The sequence below is a fragment of the Mesocricetus auratus genome, unplaced genomic scaffold (genome assembly GCF_017639785.1).
Source record: "Mesocricetus auratus isolate SY011 unplaced genomic scaffold, BCM_Maur_2.0 Super-Scaffold_4256, whole genome shotgun sequence".
NCBI classification, from domain to species: Eukaryota; Metazoa; Chordata; class Mammalia; order Rodentia; family Cricetidae; genus Mesocricetus; species Mesocricetus auratus.
Genome location: NW_024429182.1, coordinates 55,668,977 through 55,683,602, shown reverse-complemented (window position 1 = coordinate 55,683,602; position 14,626 = coordinate 55,668,977). Strand labels below are relative to the sequence as shown.

The following is a 14,626-nucleotide window of genomic DNA, read 5'->3' as shown; positions in this document are numbered from 1 at the left end:
TGACTTGCAGGCTGCTGTGCCCTCGATGGTCCCTCACAGGGCGACAGGCCAGGGACCCCCCCCACACACACACCGTGCCCTTTTTAGAAAGTGTCAGTCAATTTGTGAGTCACCCTTGTGACCTGAACACTTCTGATGTTAGTTCTGCCAGCTTCAAGGATCTAGATTCACTGAGGACACACACACCTCCGGGCATGTCTGAGGGGTCTCTAGATAAGGGTAATTAAGAAGGAGGGATGGGCCACCCTGAGGAGGGATGGGCCACCCTGAGGAGGCATGGGCCGGCCACCTTGAACATGGGAGGCACTGTCCCACGAGCTGGGATCCTGAACTGAATAAGAAGAAAGCAAGCTGAGCACCAGTGTTCCTCTCTCCCCTTCCTGACTGAGTGTAGTGGGCCTCACACGCCTTCAGCCATGACTCACCATGATGCGCCTCGATAGCTGTGAGCCAAATAAACGCTTCCTTCTTTCCTCCCTTAAGTTGCCTGGGTCAGGTGTTTAGTCACAGCAATGAGACAAGTATAAGTCGCAAAGGCCCCAGTCACCTCTGAGGTAAGATCTGTGCACATGGGTTTGGGGATGTAGTCTATGCTGTGACAGTTGTTACTGCTGGGCCTGGAAAGTCCCCAAAGCCATAAGGAACCCCTGAACATGCAGCGAAGCCATAAGCTCCATACCCATGGCCTCTGTCCAGCTCAGCTACTTCAGGAAACTTGGTATTTAGTTTCTGCACCTTCACATAATTATCTAATGAAAAGTGTGTGTCACCAGGACTGCATGTGTCAGGCAGCTGCTTTGTGACACTTGGGGCCCATTCTGCTGACTTTTTGAGTGTGGTCCAGGGCAAGTGAAGGGCTCTCAGCTACCCATGCCAGCCCTCGCATCCATGTCTGTCTGATGGGCACACACCTGTGTTCAATAGACTTCACGGAAAGATGGGCAACAGGACAGCCGCCAGCTCACTGTGTCTCCTCCAGCTCAGGAGGGCTGGCAGCAGGTCCTGTTCATGACTTATTCCTTTTACAGAATGTGGGCACAGGTCAGGGCTTAGTGCCAATCCTAGCTATGATCAGAAAGCTGAACCCCAAAGTCCCAGTGCAGGGCAGGATTCAGAATTGATTGCATGGATGTCCCATGGAAACCCTGATAGCAGAAATATGCAGGATCCATCTTTCCCCTTCTAGAACTCCAAAAGAAAACAGCATCAAAGACAAAGGTCACAAGCCCATGCAGATGAGGTCAGGGTGGCTGGACGGCTCCTGAGCAAATAACAGAACATGAAGCCCCACCTGGGGCTCCTGCATTCCCACCCATATCACTGTGTAAGAGTGGAGGCCTGGGAATTTGTGTGAAAGTGCCGTAGTTCTTACATTTCAATTGCTAAGATCTCTTCTAGTACCTTGTAAAGTCAAGCTTTACCATATCAGTGTGTGTGTGTGTGTGTGTGTGTGTGTGTGTGTGTGTGTGTGTGTGTGTGGTGGGGAACACAGAGACAATGGGCCAAAACACAGGAGAAGAGATTGGGGCCAGGTTTCTGCTTCCGCTGCACCCAGTTCTAGTAGAGGGTGCTGGATGAGGCATCCTGCTCCCCGCAGCCACAGCAGTACTCATGCTGACCTCCCCAAAGCAGATTTTCATCCATAAAGACCAAAGTCCTCCTCGTCTCCTACAGGGTGATGGCAGCACCCCTGCCTCCTTTTATGTGTCGCTGACCTTGCCACTCCTCTCTACCTGCAGGTTAACAATGAAAATGTCGTCAAGGTGGGCCACAGGCAGGTGGTGAACATGATCCGCCAGGGAGGGAATCACCTCGTCCTTAAGGTCGTCACGGTGACCAGGAATCTAGACCCTGATGATACTGCCAGAAAGAAAGGTGTGTATCTCCCAAGGTGCCCTGCAACAGGCCTTTTCCCCCCAGCTCCAGCAAGGCCTATGTCCCTGCATGACATCCTGGCTGGTAGTGGCTAAGCCACATATACCCCCGTCACAGTCAGATTCACACAGACAGAAAGAGCCTGAGTTCCCCGCCCTACCGCAGAGCACCTACCCCACTCTATCCTAAGCACCAAGAGCTGGTGCTAATCATGGCAGCCCAGCCACCCGTGACAGTCCCCCACAAACACCTGTCAGTCTGCCCCACAAAACACAGACTCAGGGGCCACTGCCTCCCAGATTCTTCCTGTGTCCAAAAGTAAGGGACACTGGGTGGGGTATAGGAATGGAGTGGGGTATAGGATTGGTTGAGTTATAGGATGGGGTGGGGTATAGAATGGGACAGGGTATAAGATGGGGTATAGGACACGGTGGGTTACAGGATGGGGTGGGTTATATGATGGGGTGGGGTATAGGACAGGGTGAGTTATATGATGGGGTGGGGTATAGGATGGTGGGGTGGGTTATATGATGGGGTGGGGTATAGGACAGGGTGAGTTATATGATGGGGTGGGGTATAGGATGGTGGGGTGGGTTATATGATGGAGTGGGGTATAGGACAGGGTGAGTTATATGATGGGGTGGGGTATAGGATGGTGGGGTGGGTTATATGATGGGGTGGGGTATAGGACAGGGTGGGTTATATGATGGAGTGGGGTATAGATGATGGGGCGGGATATAGGAAAGGGTGGGGCCTTGTGATGGGTCTCATACCTGCTCTGCCTTTGCCTACCCATTAAGCTCCCCCACCTCCAAAGAGGGCTCCAACTACGGCCCTTACCTTGCGTTCCAAGTCCATGACGGCAGAGCTGGAGGAACTCGGTAAGGCCCCCTCACCCTGCTGCCCTCAGAGATGCCCAGCCCATGCATGGCCTCCTGCTGGCTTGCTTGTCCCTGACCCGCCCCCTGCATGCCCTACAGCTTCACACTTGGCTTGGCGTCTCTGGTGGGGCTCTGTGAGATCTAAAGGGGGTGGGGCTGGTGTGCTCTTCTGCTTATCTAACATGGTTTTGTTTTGACTTTTTGGGCCTCTCACTAGTGGACAAAGGTAAGCAGCCTCGCTGGCCCCGCAGCAGCAACCCTGCTGCCTTGGGCACCCTGACTGACCCCACCTCAGCCTGGCCTCCTACTTGCTCCAGCCACCAAAGGTCTGCCCTCAGGGACTCCTCAGAGAGTCTCGGCACAGCCAGAACTCTAGAAGGTCCCATTAAATAGACTTGGCTGTTTGTCCCCTTGGAAGCAGATGGGGCAGGGTGACTATCAGTCATTGAGATCATAGAAAAGAGACTGAAGAGACTAAGAACCACATCCTATGTGTCACCCAAGTGCCACCAGGTAGCCAGGGGACTTCTGCAGAGAGGATGGCTCTGAGCCACAGAGACAGTGAGGGGAAACACTGAAGCACTGGACCCGCTAAGAACAGGAATAGTGCTGGTGAGGGTGGCCCTCGTCACAGAACTGCTCAGGTTCAAAGCTGGCAGCTCCCCATGGTGGTCCTGCCAGGATGTCACTAACAGCCAACAACAGGCTCCCACCAGCATGGAACAGCCCCCATCCCCTTGCTGGTGCCCAACACTGTCCTTCCTGGGCCTAGAATCTGAAGCTCACCTCAAATTGTCAGTCAGAAGAGGGTACCCTGACACAGGAATGCTTCTCTACCTAGAAACTGGAGTGTACCCCATCCTCTCCTTCCAGCTGTGCCCCTGACCCTATTGTATACCTTCAAACATTCCACTGAGAACACTGGAATTGTGTCCCCATGACCAAATGTCTGCCCTGCTTAGAGTAGGCCAAGGCCAGCCTGCCCTACAGAAGAGGCTGGTGACATGTTCCTTAGGAGCTCATTTAAAAGGGGCTGCCTCTAGTTCCCAGTGACTCCATCTCCAAGGACCCCAGCTCCCAGGGTCTCCAGCTCCCAGGGCCTCCAGCTCCCAGGGTCTCCAGCTCCCAGGGCCCCCAGCTCCCAGGGCCTCCAGCTCCCAGGGTCTCCAGCTCCCAGGGTCTCCCCCAGCTCCCAGGGCCCAGTCCCCAGAGTCTCTAACTCCCAGGGCCTTTGGATCCCAGGACCTCTGTGTCCTTTGAAAGGCAGACCTGCCCTCCTGTCCCGCCTGTGTAGTGCTGGTGGGTTGCAGAGGGGCAAAGTAAGAAAGGAAACTCTTTCGACACCACAAGGGAGGTTCAAGCAGGGCAAGAAAAAAATAGCAACCAAGGACAAGTTGTGGGGCCATTCTGGACCCCTGCCCCTCACTCCTGGTGGTCTCCATATTAGTTCCCCTACCTATATCCTGTAATCACTGAGCTGAGTGAGACCCCAGGGTGCGGGCCACTATGGGAGGGCGCTGCCACCGTGGGTGGCTCATGCGCTTCCCTTTCTGTTTGCAAGCCTCAGTCCGGAAGAAGAAGGGTAAGGGAAGTGTCTGTCCCCATGCTCCTGCCCAGTAGAAGAGAACCCCTTCGTGACAGTCGTGTGAAGTTCAGAGTGTATTGTGAGCCTTGTGTCGTCTTCCCTATTTGGGGATCATACCCAAGGGCCCCTCCCTGGGATGTACCCCGTTCTGGTCTGTCCGGTCTGTTTGGCTTCTGTTTGTGACCCCCTCGACCTATTTGTACGTCCCTCTGATCTGTGTCCACATCAACATGCTGGTAAAGCGGCCAGGATCCTTGATGAGTCTGTGCCTGCCTGGCTGTCCGTGAATCCTCTTGTGTGGGGCTGGCCAGGGACATCACCTCCCAGTCTCTTAACAGCTAGGGGAGCAGGCAAGAGGGAACCCAGCTACATTCCTCTTCCAAAACTTAGCTCCCCTCACAGTGGGGAAGGAAGGAGTAGTGCAGGCCTTTCACCTGTCTCCAAAACCCCCTGAGAAGGGAGCAGGCATGACACAAGTCTCATGAGTAACTGCCCCCTTCAGAAGTGCCCTATCACAAATGTATACTCCTGACTGCTCACGACTCACCAACACTGAGCCAATTGTGACCTGTGACCCAACAATGCAACCCTAAAACATCATTCCCCAAGGCTGAGAGGCTCCCTGATGAGACTGGGGGAATCCCTAATGGTTGCTGCACTCAGTCTAAGACCTGACGTGGATCTAGCATCCTGGATGCTGACATGGAGGTCAAGAGTGTCAGCCTCAGAGCAGGGCAGGCACCCCTGAGCTGCCGGCATAGCCACCTCAGGCTAGCAGCCTTCTTTGAAGCAACCCAGGCCTCCACCACACCAGGCGGCACAGGACACTCCAGCAGACTCTCTGGACTGCCATCCTTCCCAGGGGTCCTATAGTCACATTATAATATGAGCACCACCACCCCCATCAAAAGCCAAACTCAGCTCTGGTCTATCAAAAGAAGTGTACCTCTGTGGGCTCCCAAAGTCCAGGGTGCCCCAATAGAGCTGGTGAGGAAAAACCCATTGTCGAAAAGACAGAATCTGGGCCAGCAAACCCCTGTCCAAGGGTACCTCCCATGGATGTACTATAACAGCTGGGGACAGAGGTTTTGGCCAGCTTGAGGTGAATCCACTCAGAGATAGACGAGTCTCAGACAGTGGGAAATGTCTTCCATGTGAACAGCAGGGAAAACAACAGTTGAGAAGAAATGCCCCAACCTGAGGCTGGAGCAGGAGGTGGGGGCAGGTAGATGCCAAAGGGCCCACTGGTCACAGCCCAGCCAGGGAGAAGGGAAGAAGACGCTCTGCTCCACAGCCACTGCATCCCTCGCCTCACCCCACAGAAGCCCCTGCCAACTTGACACTTCCGCTCTGTCGGTAGACTAGGACCCGCCGTGAACGGTTTGGAGCAGTGTGAGCACGTGATGCCTGAGTGTGGTGGGGCTCCAGCCCCCCTCGATGCCGCCCAGGCTCTCTGGGAGGACTGCCTACCTGGGAGGAGGGAGTATACTCCAGGGAAGCTATATCCATTGAAAGAAGAACCTGGCCTCCCCAGCTGCCCTTAGCTAAAGAGTGGCTCCGCCCCCTGCAAATCTTTGTCTTCCCAAAGACCATGAGCTAGGCCACACTTAGAAATAAAGTCTTTGCCAATGCAGCCAAGGCAAGGTCGCACCAGGTTAGGTGTGACATTAAGTAACCATTGGCTGGTGTCCTTATGAAAAGAGAAGGCAAGGTATGGAGTGTTACGGACAACTGGGACCTCCAGAAGCAGGGCTCTTCTCCAGATGGCCCTGCTAACCCTAACCATGGATGTCCAGCCCCAGAACAAAGAAAGGACAAATCTTTGTCTTTTTAAACTGTTGTTTATGGTCCCAGGAGGTTGCTGAAAGTTAGAAGCCTCAACTGGGTATGGTGGTTCATGCCTGTAATCCCAGCACTAACGACTTGGGAGGCAGAAAGATCACAAGTTCTAGGCCAGCCTGAGCTACATGAGAGTTTTTTCAAATAGAATGGGGCAACCTCAACCCTGGCTCCACCCCACCAGCCACACCAGTTTAGAGACCCTGGGTTTTCACTGAGCTCTTTTCCCTAGTGTCCATGGTGAGAAAAATTACTGTGGTCAACTACCACAGACACAACAGCTCAGGACAGCTGAGGTGAGAGTAGAAACAGAAGCCACCAGTGACTGGTGGGACAGGTTGTGTGACCATGACCTCCAACCTTGCTAGTCACCTCTGGCTAAGCACACAGATCTTCCCAGGCATGAGACTTGGAGTCTATAGAGCCATGGGACCCAAACTGCATACCTACATTTCACTGCCTGGGAGAGCGGACGGGAGGCAGCCCGCTGGTGGCATGGGTGAGGATGTGATGTTTTGGGTTTTCTTCTGATAGCAGTGTTGCTGAGGAAGCCTGCACTGTGCTATCTCACCTGAGATGGGTGCAGTGACCCTCCCTGCAGAGAGTGCAGGCTCTGAGACACCAAAGAGAGAGCATAGTGATTGAGAGCAGACAAATCCCCAGCTATCTCAGATGCCATGAGCACCCACAAATCTCGCCGCTGGCTTCAGGGATGCTTCTTGAACACCTAATCTTGGTCTCCCACTAAGATCCTATGTAGTACAAGAGATGCAATGGGACCCTGCTCTGACAAGACTTCTGGGCTCTGGCTGCATCATCACCCACATGTGGCCAAGGGAGAGTTCACCTCAGCAGGGCTTCTGTTTGCTGCCTGGGAGTCAGATGTGCCTGGAAGGCTCCCCTCAGGACTGTGCGATGGGCTGCAGTGCTAGACTGCTTCCAGCTCTTTCTTTGCGATTGCCGTTGGGTAGTCTCCCCTTCCCCAGCACTTTGGGACTTTTTCCCACGGAACTATGACATCTGGCCAGCTGGGGAAAGCAGCAGGTGCCCCAAGTTGAGGACACTGGACACACCCTCCAGTGCTTCCTTATGTAACTTCTGGGGTTGCCTATGGCCCAGGCAAACCCATAGGCTGGGAGATGTGGTAATAGGCAGGGCAGGTGAGTGTTGCAGAGAAATGCGGCTACAATCCACCTCAAGGAGCTCAACGAGCCTGCCACATCTCTTTCTCTGGTTCCTGGAAGTCTATAATTTACAGCTATGGGCAACACATCTGCCTTGTGAGAGACCATAAGCTTGCTTCGAGCCTGATAACTCGGCTCACGGCTGGACTGTTTTGTGCACCGTGACAGCTTTCTGTCACGTGTGTCTGCACAGGGCTATCCAGTCACCAAGACCTCATGTTGGCCCTTCAAGTGCCTGGCCTCCTCAGCCATCTGTACAGCTCCAGTGCTGGGTCTTTGGAAATTAAGCTTCATCCTCAGGAGCTACCAAATCTCAACAGTTTTCTTGAAAACCTTTAGTTCCTGTCAAAGATGGAGCCTGTGGTCAAGTCTGCAGTTCCCGTTAGTCAGCAATTCTAAGGAACGAGGAAAACCTGTCTGTCACCTGACTCAAACCAACAGCACTAACACTAGAAGACCAGGGCCCTGGCCCTGGCAAGCTCATAAAGCAGCTCCTAAGGGAGATGGGGGGGCAGAGCTCAAGAGACATTCAAGGGGCCTGGGGGTGGGCCCCAAGACAGCCACACCAGCACTGTCACGTTACTGACTCCACAAGCCTGCCCACTGTTCTGCAGTCAGCTAAGTGGGCGGGTGACTCTGGTGACCCCTACAGGAGCACCCTCCAACTGTGCTCTCTGAGAAAGACAGTGCTCTTCCTACAGCCATGTGAATCGGGATGAAGCTTCGAAGCCTCACTGGGTCAGGACATCATGGGAGATGCTTATCCCAGGTCTGCTGTTCTCACATCACAGCCTACTGCCCACTTCTGCTGGGCATGTGGAGATGCCACAGGCACTCATGTGCCAGGAATAGACCCCACGTGCCACCAGTGGGAGTGCACACACTGCCGGGCCCTGCCAGGAAGAGTCTTAGTGACGCCATGGCTCTTGAGCATGAGTATGTTCCTCTCATGTCATCTGCCCTCCGTGTACACAGACCCTACACAGCAGACTCTGGCCCGCTAACTCTCCATGCTGAACCTGTGCCCAGGGCCTTCCCAGCAGGACTGTGGCCCTGTGCATCTTACATCTGATGTCCCAAGGGTCCCTGAAACCCACAACTTTCCCTTGCCCAGCTGCCGCCACCAGTCACTGAATTCAACGAAGGCCAAATCTATGGGGCAGGCAAACCAGGAGCTTCCTGAATCTCACCCACACCTCTACTTGACAGCCCTAGCCAAGCACTCACAGGGTGAGCAGGCTAGCCTACCCATACAGCCAGGAAGAGCCTTCACATCTCAAGGTTTGTGCACAGGCTAGAGGTGGCTGCATTCTTGCAGGTCTCCAGAGCTCTCCCAGCCACTCCTCTTATAACTCAATGGCCTCCATTTGACCCACGTCCAGGCTCAGGATGCTGTGTCCCCCCAGGCTTAGCCTCTGTGCGCAGCAGAAGCAGGCTCAGTGCAAGCACCACAAAGGAGAGTAGGGTAGTTTCTAGAGTGACTCCAATGTTCTCTGCCCAGTGTCCACTGCAGTGGTGGGACGTAGCTCTCCAGTGCTAGGGAGGTCTCAACTCCTTCCTCGAAAGAACAGGCTGTGGGGTTTACCTCAGCTAAAGCTAAACCAGATGGCCAGTACTAAAGGACCTGGCGTAAGGGGTGGGGTTCGGATCAAGCCAGGCTAGTGTGTCCTAGCTGGCTCACCAAAGCAGGCCACACAAGCATCTGTCCAAGTGGCAGGTGGTCAGTGGGGACTACAGAGAAACAAGCTCTATCTCAGCCATAAATGCTAACCTGGACCCCTGGAGGAAGATGGCAGAGATGGAGGCAGGTGAACGGGAAGCAGTCTGCCAGTGTGGAAAGGTGGTAAGAAGATGCAGCCACGGGTAACAGTCACTTAGCAGAAACCAGGAGATGAGGGTGAAGCTTTGATTTAAGATGAGAGCTTCATGTCTCAGGGGATGGAAGACAAGGGTGACCTGAGCTGCAAGTATCCCCACTGCCAATGGAGATGGGAGTCAAACAATTGTCTGACCAATCCCTGAGGGCCAGATTCTGGCCCGGGAAGAGGCCCGTAGCCAGATGAGCCTGCAGGCCAGACATTGCAGTCAGCCATGAGGAGACACAGCACCTGAGAGACTGCATGGGATATGCAGGCCTGAGGTCTCTCCTACAGTCTTTTTCCTTTTTTAAACTCTTCACAAGGCGGTGCAGGACCTGGCATGGGCCACATTTGAACTTCAGCCATCAGCTGTGAACTTCCAGAATCAATGCTGGTCTGAAATTAGTTGTCCTCCCAGGCTGTCAGAGAAGCTATGGTAGATACTTCCATCGCCCCCAACCCCAGAACATCCACTTCCTCCTCAAGGGGATGTTGGCTCCAGCCTGCCTTCTTAAACAAGCATTACTTACTACTAGATACTGAGTGCTGCTATGGCTCTGGAGACTTGGCCAGTGGGTCAGCACCTCCTGATAAACCACCATTGCCAAGAAATATTTTGAATGACTTTGTAGTTCTGTCACCTTGTGTTCACTAACTAGGGAGCCACCGGACCCCAAAATGGGCAAAACTTGCCTGTAAGAACTTGGGCTTGTATGGCAAATGTTCTAGAAGCTAACCTCTTTGTACTTCAAAAGGATTCAATGTGGGAGGTGTCCACAGGCATGGCTCTCCATAAGCTTCATCCTGGCCCAGAGCATTTTGCAAAATAAACACAGCCTGGGACAGCTGGGACCTTTTCCCAAGTGCCTCTGGGGACTGAGGAACTCTGACTTAGGGCTCAGGGAATGAGGTCTCTGTGTTCTGATGACCCTAGATAAAGCCTTGTGCCTGGTTTCAGGACCGCAGTTGTCTTACATCTAAATTGGGTGACAGGATTGTTCTAGAATGAGCTTTAGTTTTCAAGTTTTTTTTAAATTCATTTTCTAGGATTCCTGAAGCTTTGGTTTTCATCTTTCTAGAACTTGGAATGTTCTAACATGGGGAGAATAAATTAAGTTTTCTATGCAGCATGCACGCAGAGGTCTGCAGTTTCTGCCACCTTGTCTAGCTTACAAACCACAGTCAACCTTCCAGCTTTGATGCAGGTTGCTTGCCTTGGAAACTGTGTTTAGTTACATAAAAGACCACATTTATGAGTGTGTGTGTGTGTGTGTGTGTGTGTGTGTGTGTGTCACAGGCCTGTAGTATCAACCCTCAGAAGGCTTACATAGAAAAAACAAAAGACAAAATTTCACGGCCAGCCTGAGCTACACACTGAGATCCTGGCTCAAAATAATAATAACAATTGCAAAATGAACACTATCTGAAACAAATCCCTGAAGATGGCAAGTCACAGGTCCTAGGTGGGACAGCACTCTCTAAAGGGGAAAGCTGAGATGCTGAGGTCTCCTGCTGTCTTTGTCCAGTGTACACACCTCAGGCAGGCGGGGTCTGGGATGCGTGGTGGTGCCCTGGTGGCATGTGTGGAGTGTGGAGAGATGCATGTTTGCTCCCCACACCACAGCCCGTCCGCCACTCCAGGCACATGAACAGTGCCTGCAGGCCTGCATTCTCCTAACTGAGCCCGCCCACCCCGCAAAGTGCATGAGACCACACAACTCCAACCGTTACTTTGTCTTCTAGATAAACCCGAAGAGATAGTCCCAGCCTCCAAGCCCTCCAGGACCGCAGAGAACGTGGCCATAGAATCAAGGGTGGCGACCATCAAGCAACGGCCCACTAGCCGGTGCTTCCCAGCGGCCTCTGACGTGAATGTGAGTCAGTGGGACTGGGTAGATTTGGGGCTGGCCTGGCTGACAGGCAGGCAGGGGGCTCAGCATACAAGGGGCAGGCCGATTCAGCAGCTGGCCTTCAAAGCCCTCTCTGTGTAGGTTCAGAGCCCATCTCCACGGGTGAGCGCTCTGGTCCAGCACAGATGTGCAGTGAGTCAGTGACCAGGCAGAAATGCACATCTCACCACTCCTGCATGCCATCTTGGCATGGGTTTATCCACAGCATCCCAAACCTTGAGGGTGTCCCTCCATGTGCCCAACCAAGAGACTGTGGACACAGGGACTGTGGGAGTGCTCCTCAGACAGTGCCCCTTGCCCGCCTAGAGCCTCACACACTGGTCCTCGGCACAGACGCTTGGCACATGCTCTGAGGTGGGTTGATGCCATCCTTAGAAGGGAAGCTACCTGGTGCACTGGGCTTCATTGTACATGGGAGGCGCTGCATGCCAGCTCACAGCACATGCCGTCGCTCTACCCGCCCACCCCTAGTGAGATGCACTCCCAGGAAAGAGGTGACAAGTTGCTCAGGAGCCAGGGGTGAGGCCTGAACAGAGGTGAGGCCTGTGCACCCCTCGATGCCTCCCTCTGCTTTCTGGCCACCATCTCAGTCCTGCGCCAGGTCTGAGCACTAACTGTCCCCCACACAGCTGAGTATTTTCTCTGACTCGCTTTCAAATTAACTTGGTTTAACGCAGCCCTTTTAGACAACAGAATTTTATGATATGCAATAAAATAGATGCTACTGAGGTTCACATGTTCACTTCAGCCCTCTTCCCCCCAGAGTCCCATAGGTTGCACCCTAACCTTCAGCATACCCACACTCCACCCTGATGCTCTCCAACCTGACGGCCCCCTGGGGTACATTCCTTTGACCTCCCAGGAGCCAGTATCCAACCTCCACAACCTCAGGCTCTGGCATGGAGACTCTGAAGCCCTGGAGAACCTGTCAGAATACACCCACAAACATGTTCCCAGTGGGCCTTAGCATCTAAACTTTCCCAAGTCCCTCCCAGGGCCATGCTGTGGGGTGTAACTGGCCAACCATCTCAGACTGGCCGGAAAAGCAGCATCGGTGTACCAGCTTTCAGAGGGGCAGAGAGGTGCTCTCTGAGAGTCCACCTTCAGGCCATGGGAAGGACAGAGCCCACTGCAGTCTCCGTGACACATTCCAGGGTCATTTGGCAGGTGACAAGTCAGACATCCTACTCATTTGCACAGGTCCTGGCACTTGGCCACGCCCATAGTAGCTGGAAGGGGAAAGCAGAATCCAAGCTGAGGACTTGATCAAAGTCACAATGACATGAGGACCCAGGACATGGTCTGGATCAGACCCCACTGCCTACCACACTGTGCTTTTTCCCATGGGCCAGCCATCCTGGCCCTATTCTCCAAGAGCTCCTCTGCTGACTGGCCGGGTGAATGCTTTCTCAGCAGAGCATGGTGCCTAGAGATGGGCATGCTGGCATCAGATACACAGGAACTAAATGGAGTGTTGGGAGGGCATGGCCTGAGGAAGCCATGGTGATTGATGCCTACTGCTCCCAGAGCTCTCTGTCGCTTCTGGTCCTGTCACCATGGGTGGGGCTCCCAGGGATGCACCTCACCTGGCTCTCTGGTTTGCAGTCCGTGTACGAGCGCCAAGGGATTGCTGTAATGACGCCCACGGTCCCTGGGAGCCCGAAAGGCCCATTTCTGGGCCTCCCTCGAGGTACGATGCGAAGGCAGAAATCGATAGGTAAGAAGCGTGACCCCCACCCGAAGACGTTGCCCCTAAGCTTTCAAAGGCAGCCCTCAGCTCCTCAGGAGTTCTGGGCTCCTGACTCCTGACCCCACAGTTGCCTTGGCGCCTAGACCTTAGCCACTCCCAACCAGGACTGCCTACCAGGGGGCAAGTGCCCAGCCTCTCTCCTACCAGGCAGCCCCTTGAACATGCTGGGTATAAAACCCTCCTTTAGGGTGGTTTCTCTAATCTAATGACAGTAGCAGTCGAGGGAGCAGGATGGAGGGTGGGCTGGGCGGGCAGACCCCTACAATGTTTCACAGGCTGAGCTCAAGGGACACACTTCTCCGGGTGGCTGGGTCAGGTCTGAACCGCTATGTGTAAGAAAGCAGCTTGCCTTCCGTGCTAACATCCCATTTCCCTCACTGGCTCGGACAGGGCAAGGTAAACCTGACCCCTTGAGACAGGAAAAAAACCCTGTGTGGCTCTTACCACATGAACTTTCTGAAAGCCAAGGCTACTGCTGGACACGGTGGGGCCTTGCACGTAAAGAGAGGGGGGTCCGCAGCCTCCAGCCTTGCCAGGGCACCGCCAGGAACATAAGCCCTGTGTATTCCAGGAGCTCCTCCTGACAGTGCTGCCAGAGGCATGGCATAGTCAGAGGAGGAGGCAGGAGGCGGCATCTAGGTGGTAATGACCACGGTGGCATCTGCGGCTCGGGTGGCTCGCCCACCCCTGGCACACTCAGGGCCGGGCATAGCTGTACACACACCTTGTTGTACTTCTGGATCTTTCTGGTTAATAACAGTTGATTTCCTCCTGTCAGACAGCAGAATCTTTCTATCAGGTCAGTGAACCCCCAGTTTGGAATCTGTAACCTGAATGTATCCTGGTTTACTTTATGAGGGGTATTCTTAAATTATTACTCCTTGGGAAATGCTGCCATTAGGTGACAACTTACAGTGAATGGTCCACAGAGATCTCCTTCAGCAAGAGACCTCTGAGACACCAAATTTCCCTCCCACAGGAGTATGTTCAATTTGGAATACCCTTATCAAATAGAAGTTCTCATGGAATAAGTGACTGTAGTTTGTCCTGGGATTTTTTTTTAATTTCAAGTAATTCATTTTGTTGCCTCTGAAAACCTGCATGCCCCTGTATGAGACCCCATCCTTGGTGTCTGCCGCCGTGTGTGCTGCTTCTGTCTCTGTGTTTTAGGCTGTACTGGGGCCTACTGTCACACCAGCTAAGACACCCAGAGAAATCGCAGGGTGTGCTGTGACCTCAGCCACACCCCCACCCCTAGTCACACTTGCACACTTTCCCTAGTCAGGTCTCAGAGCATGGTTCTGCTTTTGTGCCAAGTCAGCCAGGCCTGGTTACCCGTGACAGCCAACCACAACTCTCCAGAGGTCCTCCAGGCCCGCTTCAGAGCTTCTATGGAGTTGGGCAGCTGGCATGGAGCAGCTGGTGAGCATCCTACAGCTGCTGTGGACCAAGATGAGGAGGAGAATCAAGGCTCCCTCCCCTCATGGGCACAGCCCATGCCAGAATAGCCTTTCTTTCGAGCAAGCCACCTACTGAGGGCTGAGGGGTTCGACATACACAGAGCCCTCCGTGGAAGCAGATGACACAGCTAGTCAGTGTCCTCTTGGAGAAGACCACACAAGAACAGTACCACCTCCTCTTAGCGCACATGGGCCTAGGCAGACAGCTGCTCTAGCAGAGTGGCAGGTCTGCCTGATAACTGGGCAGGAGGGACAGCAGCCTTGACCTTTATGCCACTCACAT

The 14,626-nt window shown here is 53.7% G+C and overlaps 1 protein-coding gene across 1 annotated transcript in view; it reads left to right on the top strand.

Annotated features, from left to right (window-relative positions):
• Positions 1-14,626, top strand: part of Shank2 (SH3 and multiple ankyrin repeat domains 2) — a 433,677-nt gene that overhangs the window by 403,677 nt on the left and 15,374 nt on the right. The window contains 7 exon segments of the mRNA XM_021227358.2: positions 1,740-1,875; positions 2,676-2,756; positions 2,974-2,982; positions 4,318-4,338; positions 10,967-11,097; positions 12,739-12,850; positions 13,662-13,682. Of these exon segments, the coding sequence (XP_021083017.2) occupies positions 1,740-1,875; positions 2,676-2,756; positions 2,974-2,982; positions 4,318-4,338; positions 10,967-11,097; positions 12,739-12,850; positions 13,662-13,682 (511 nt within the window).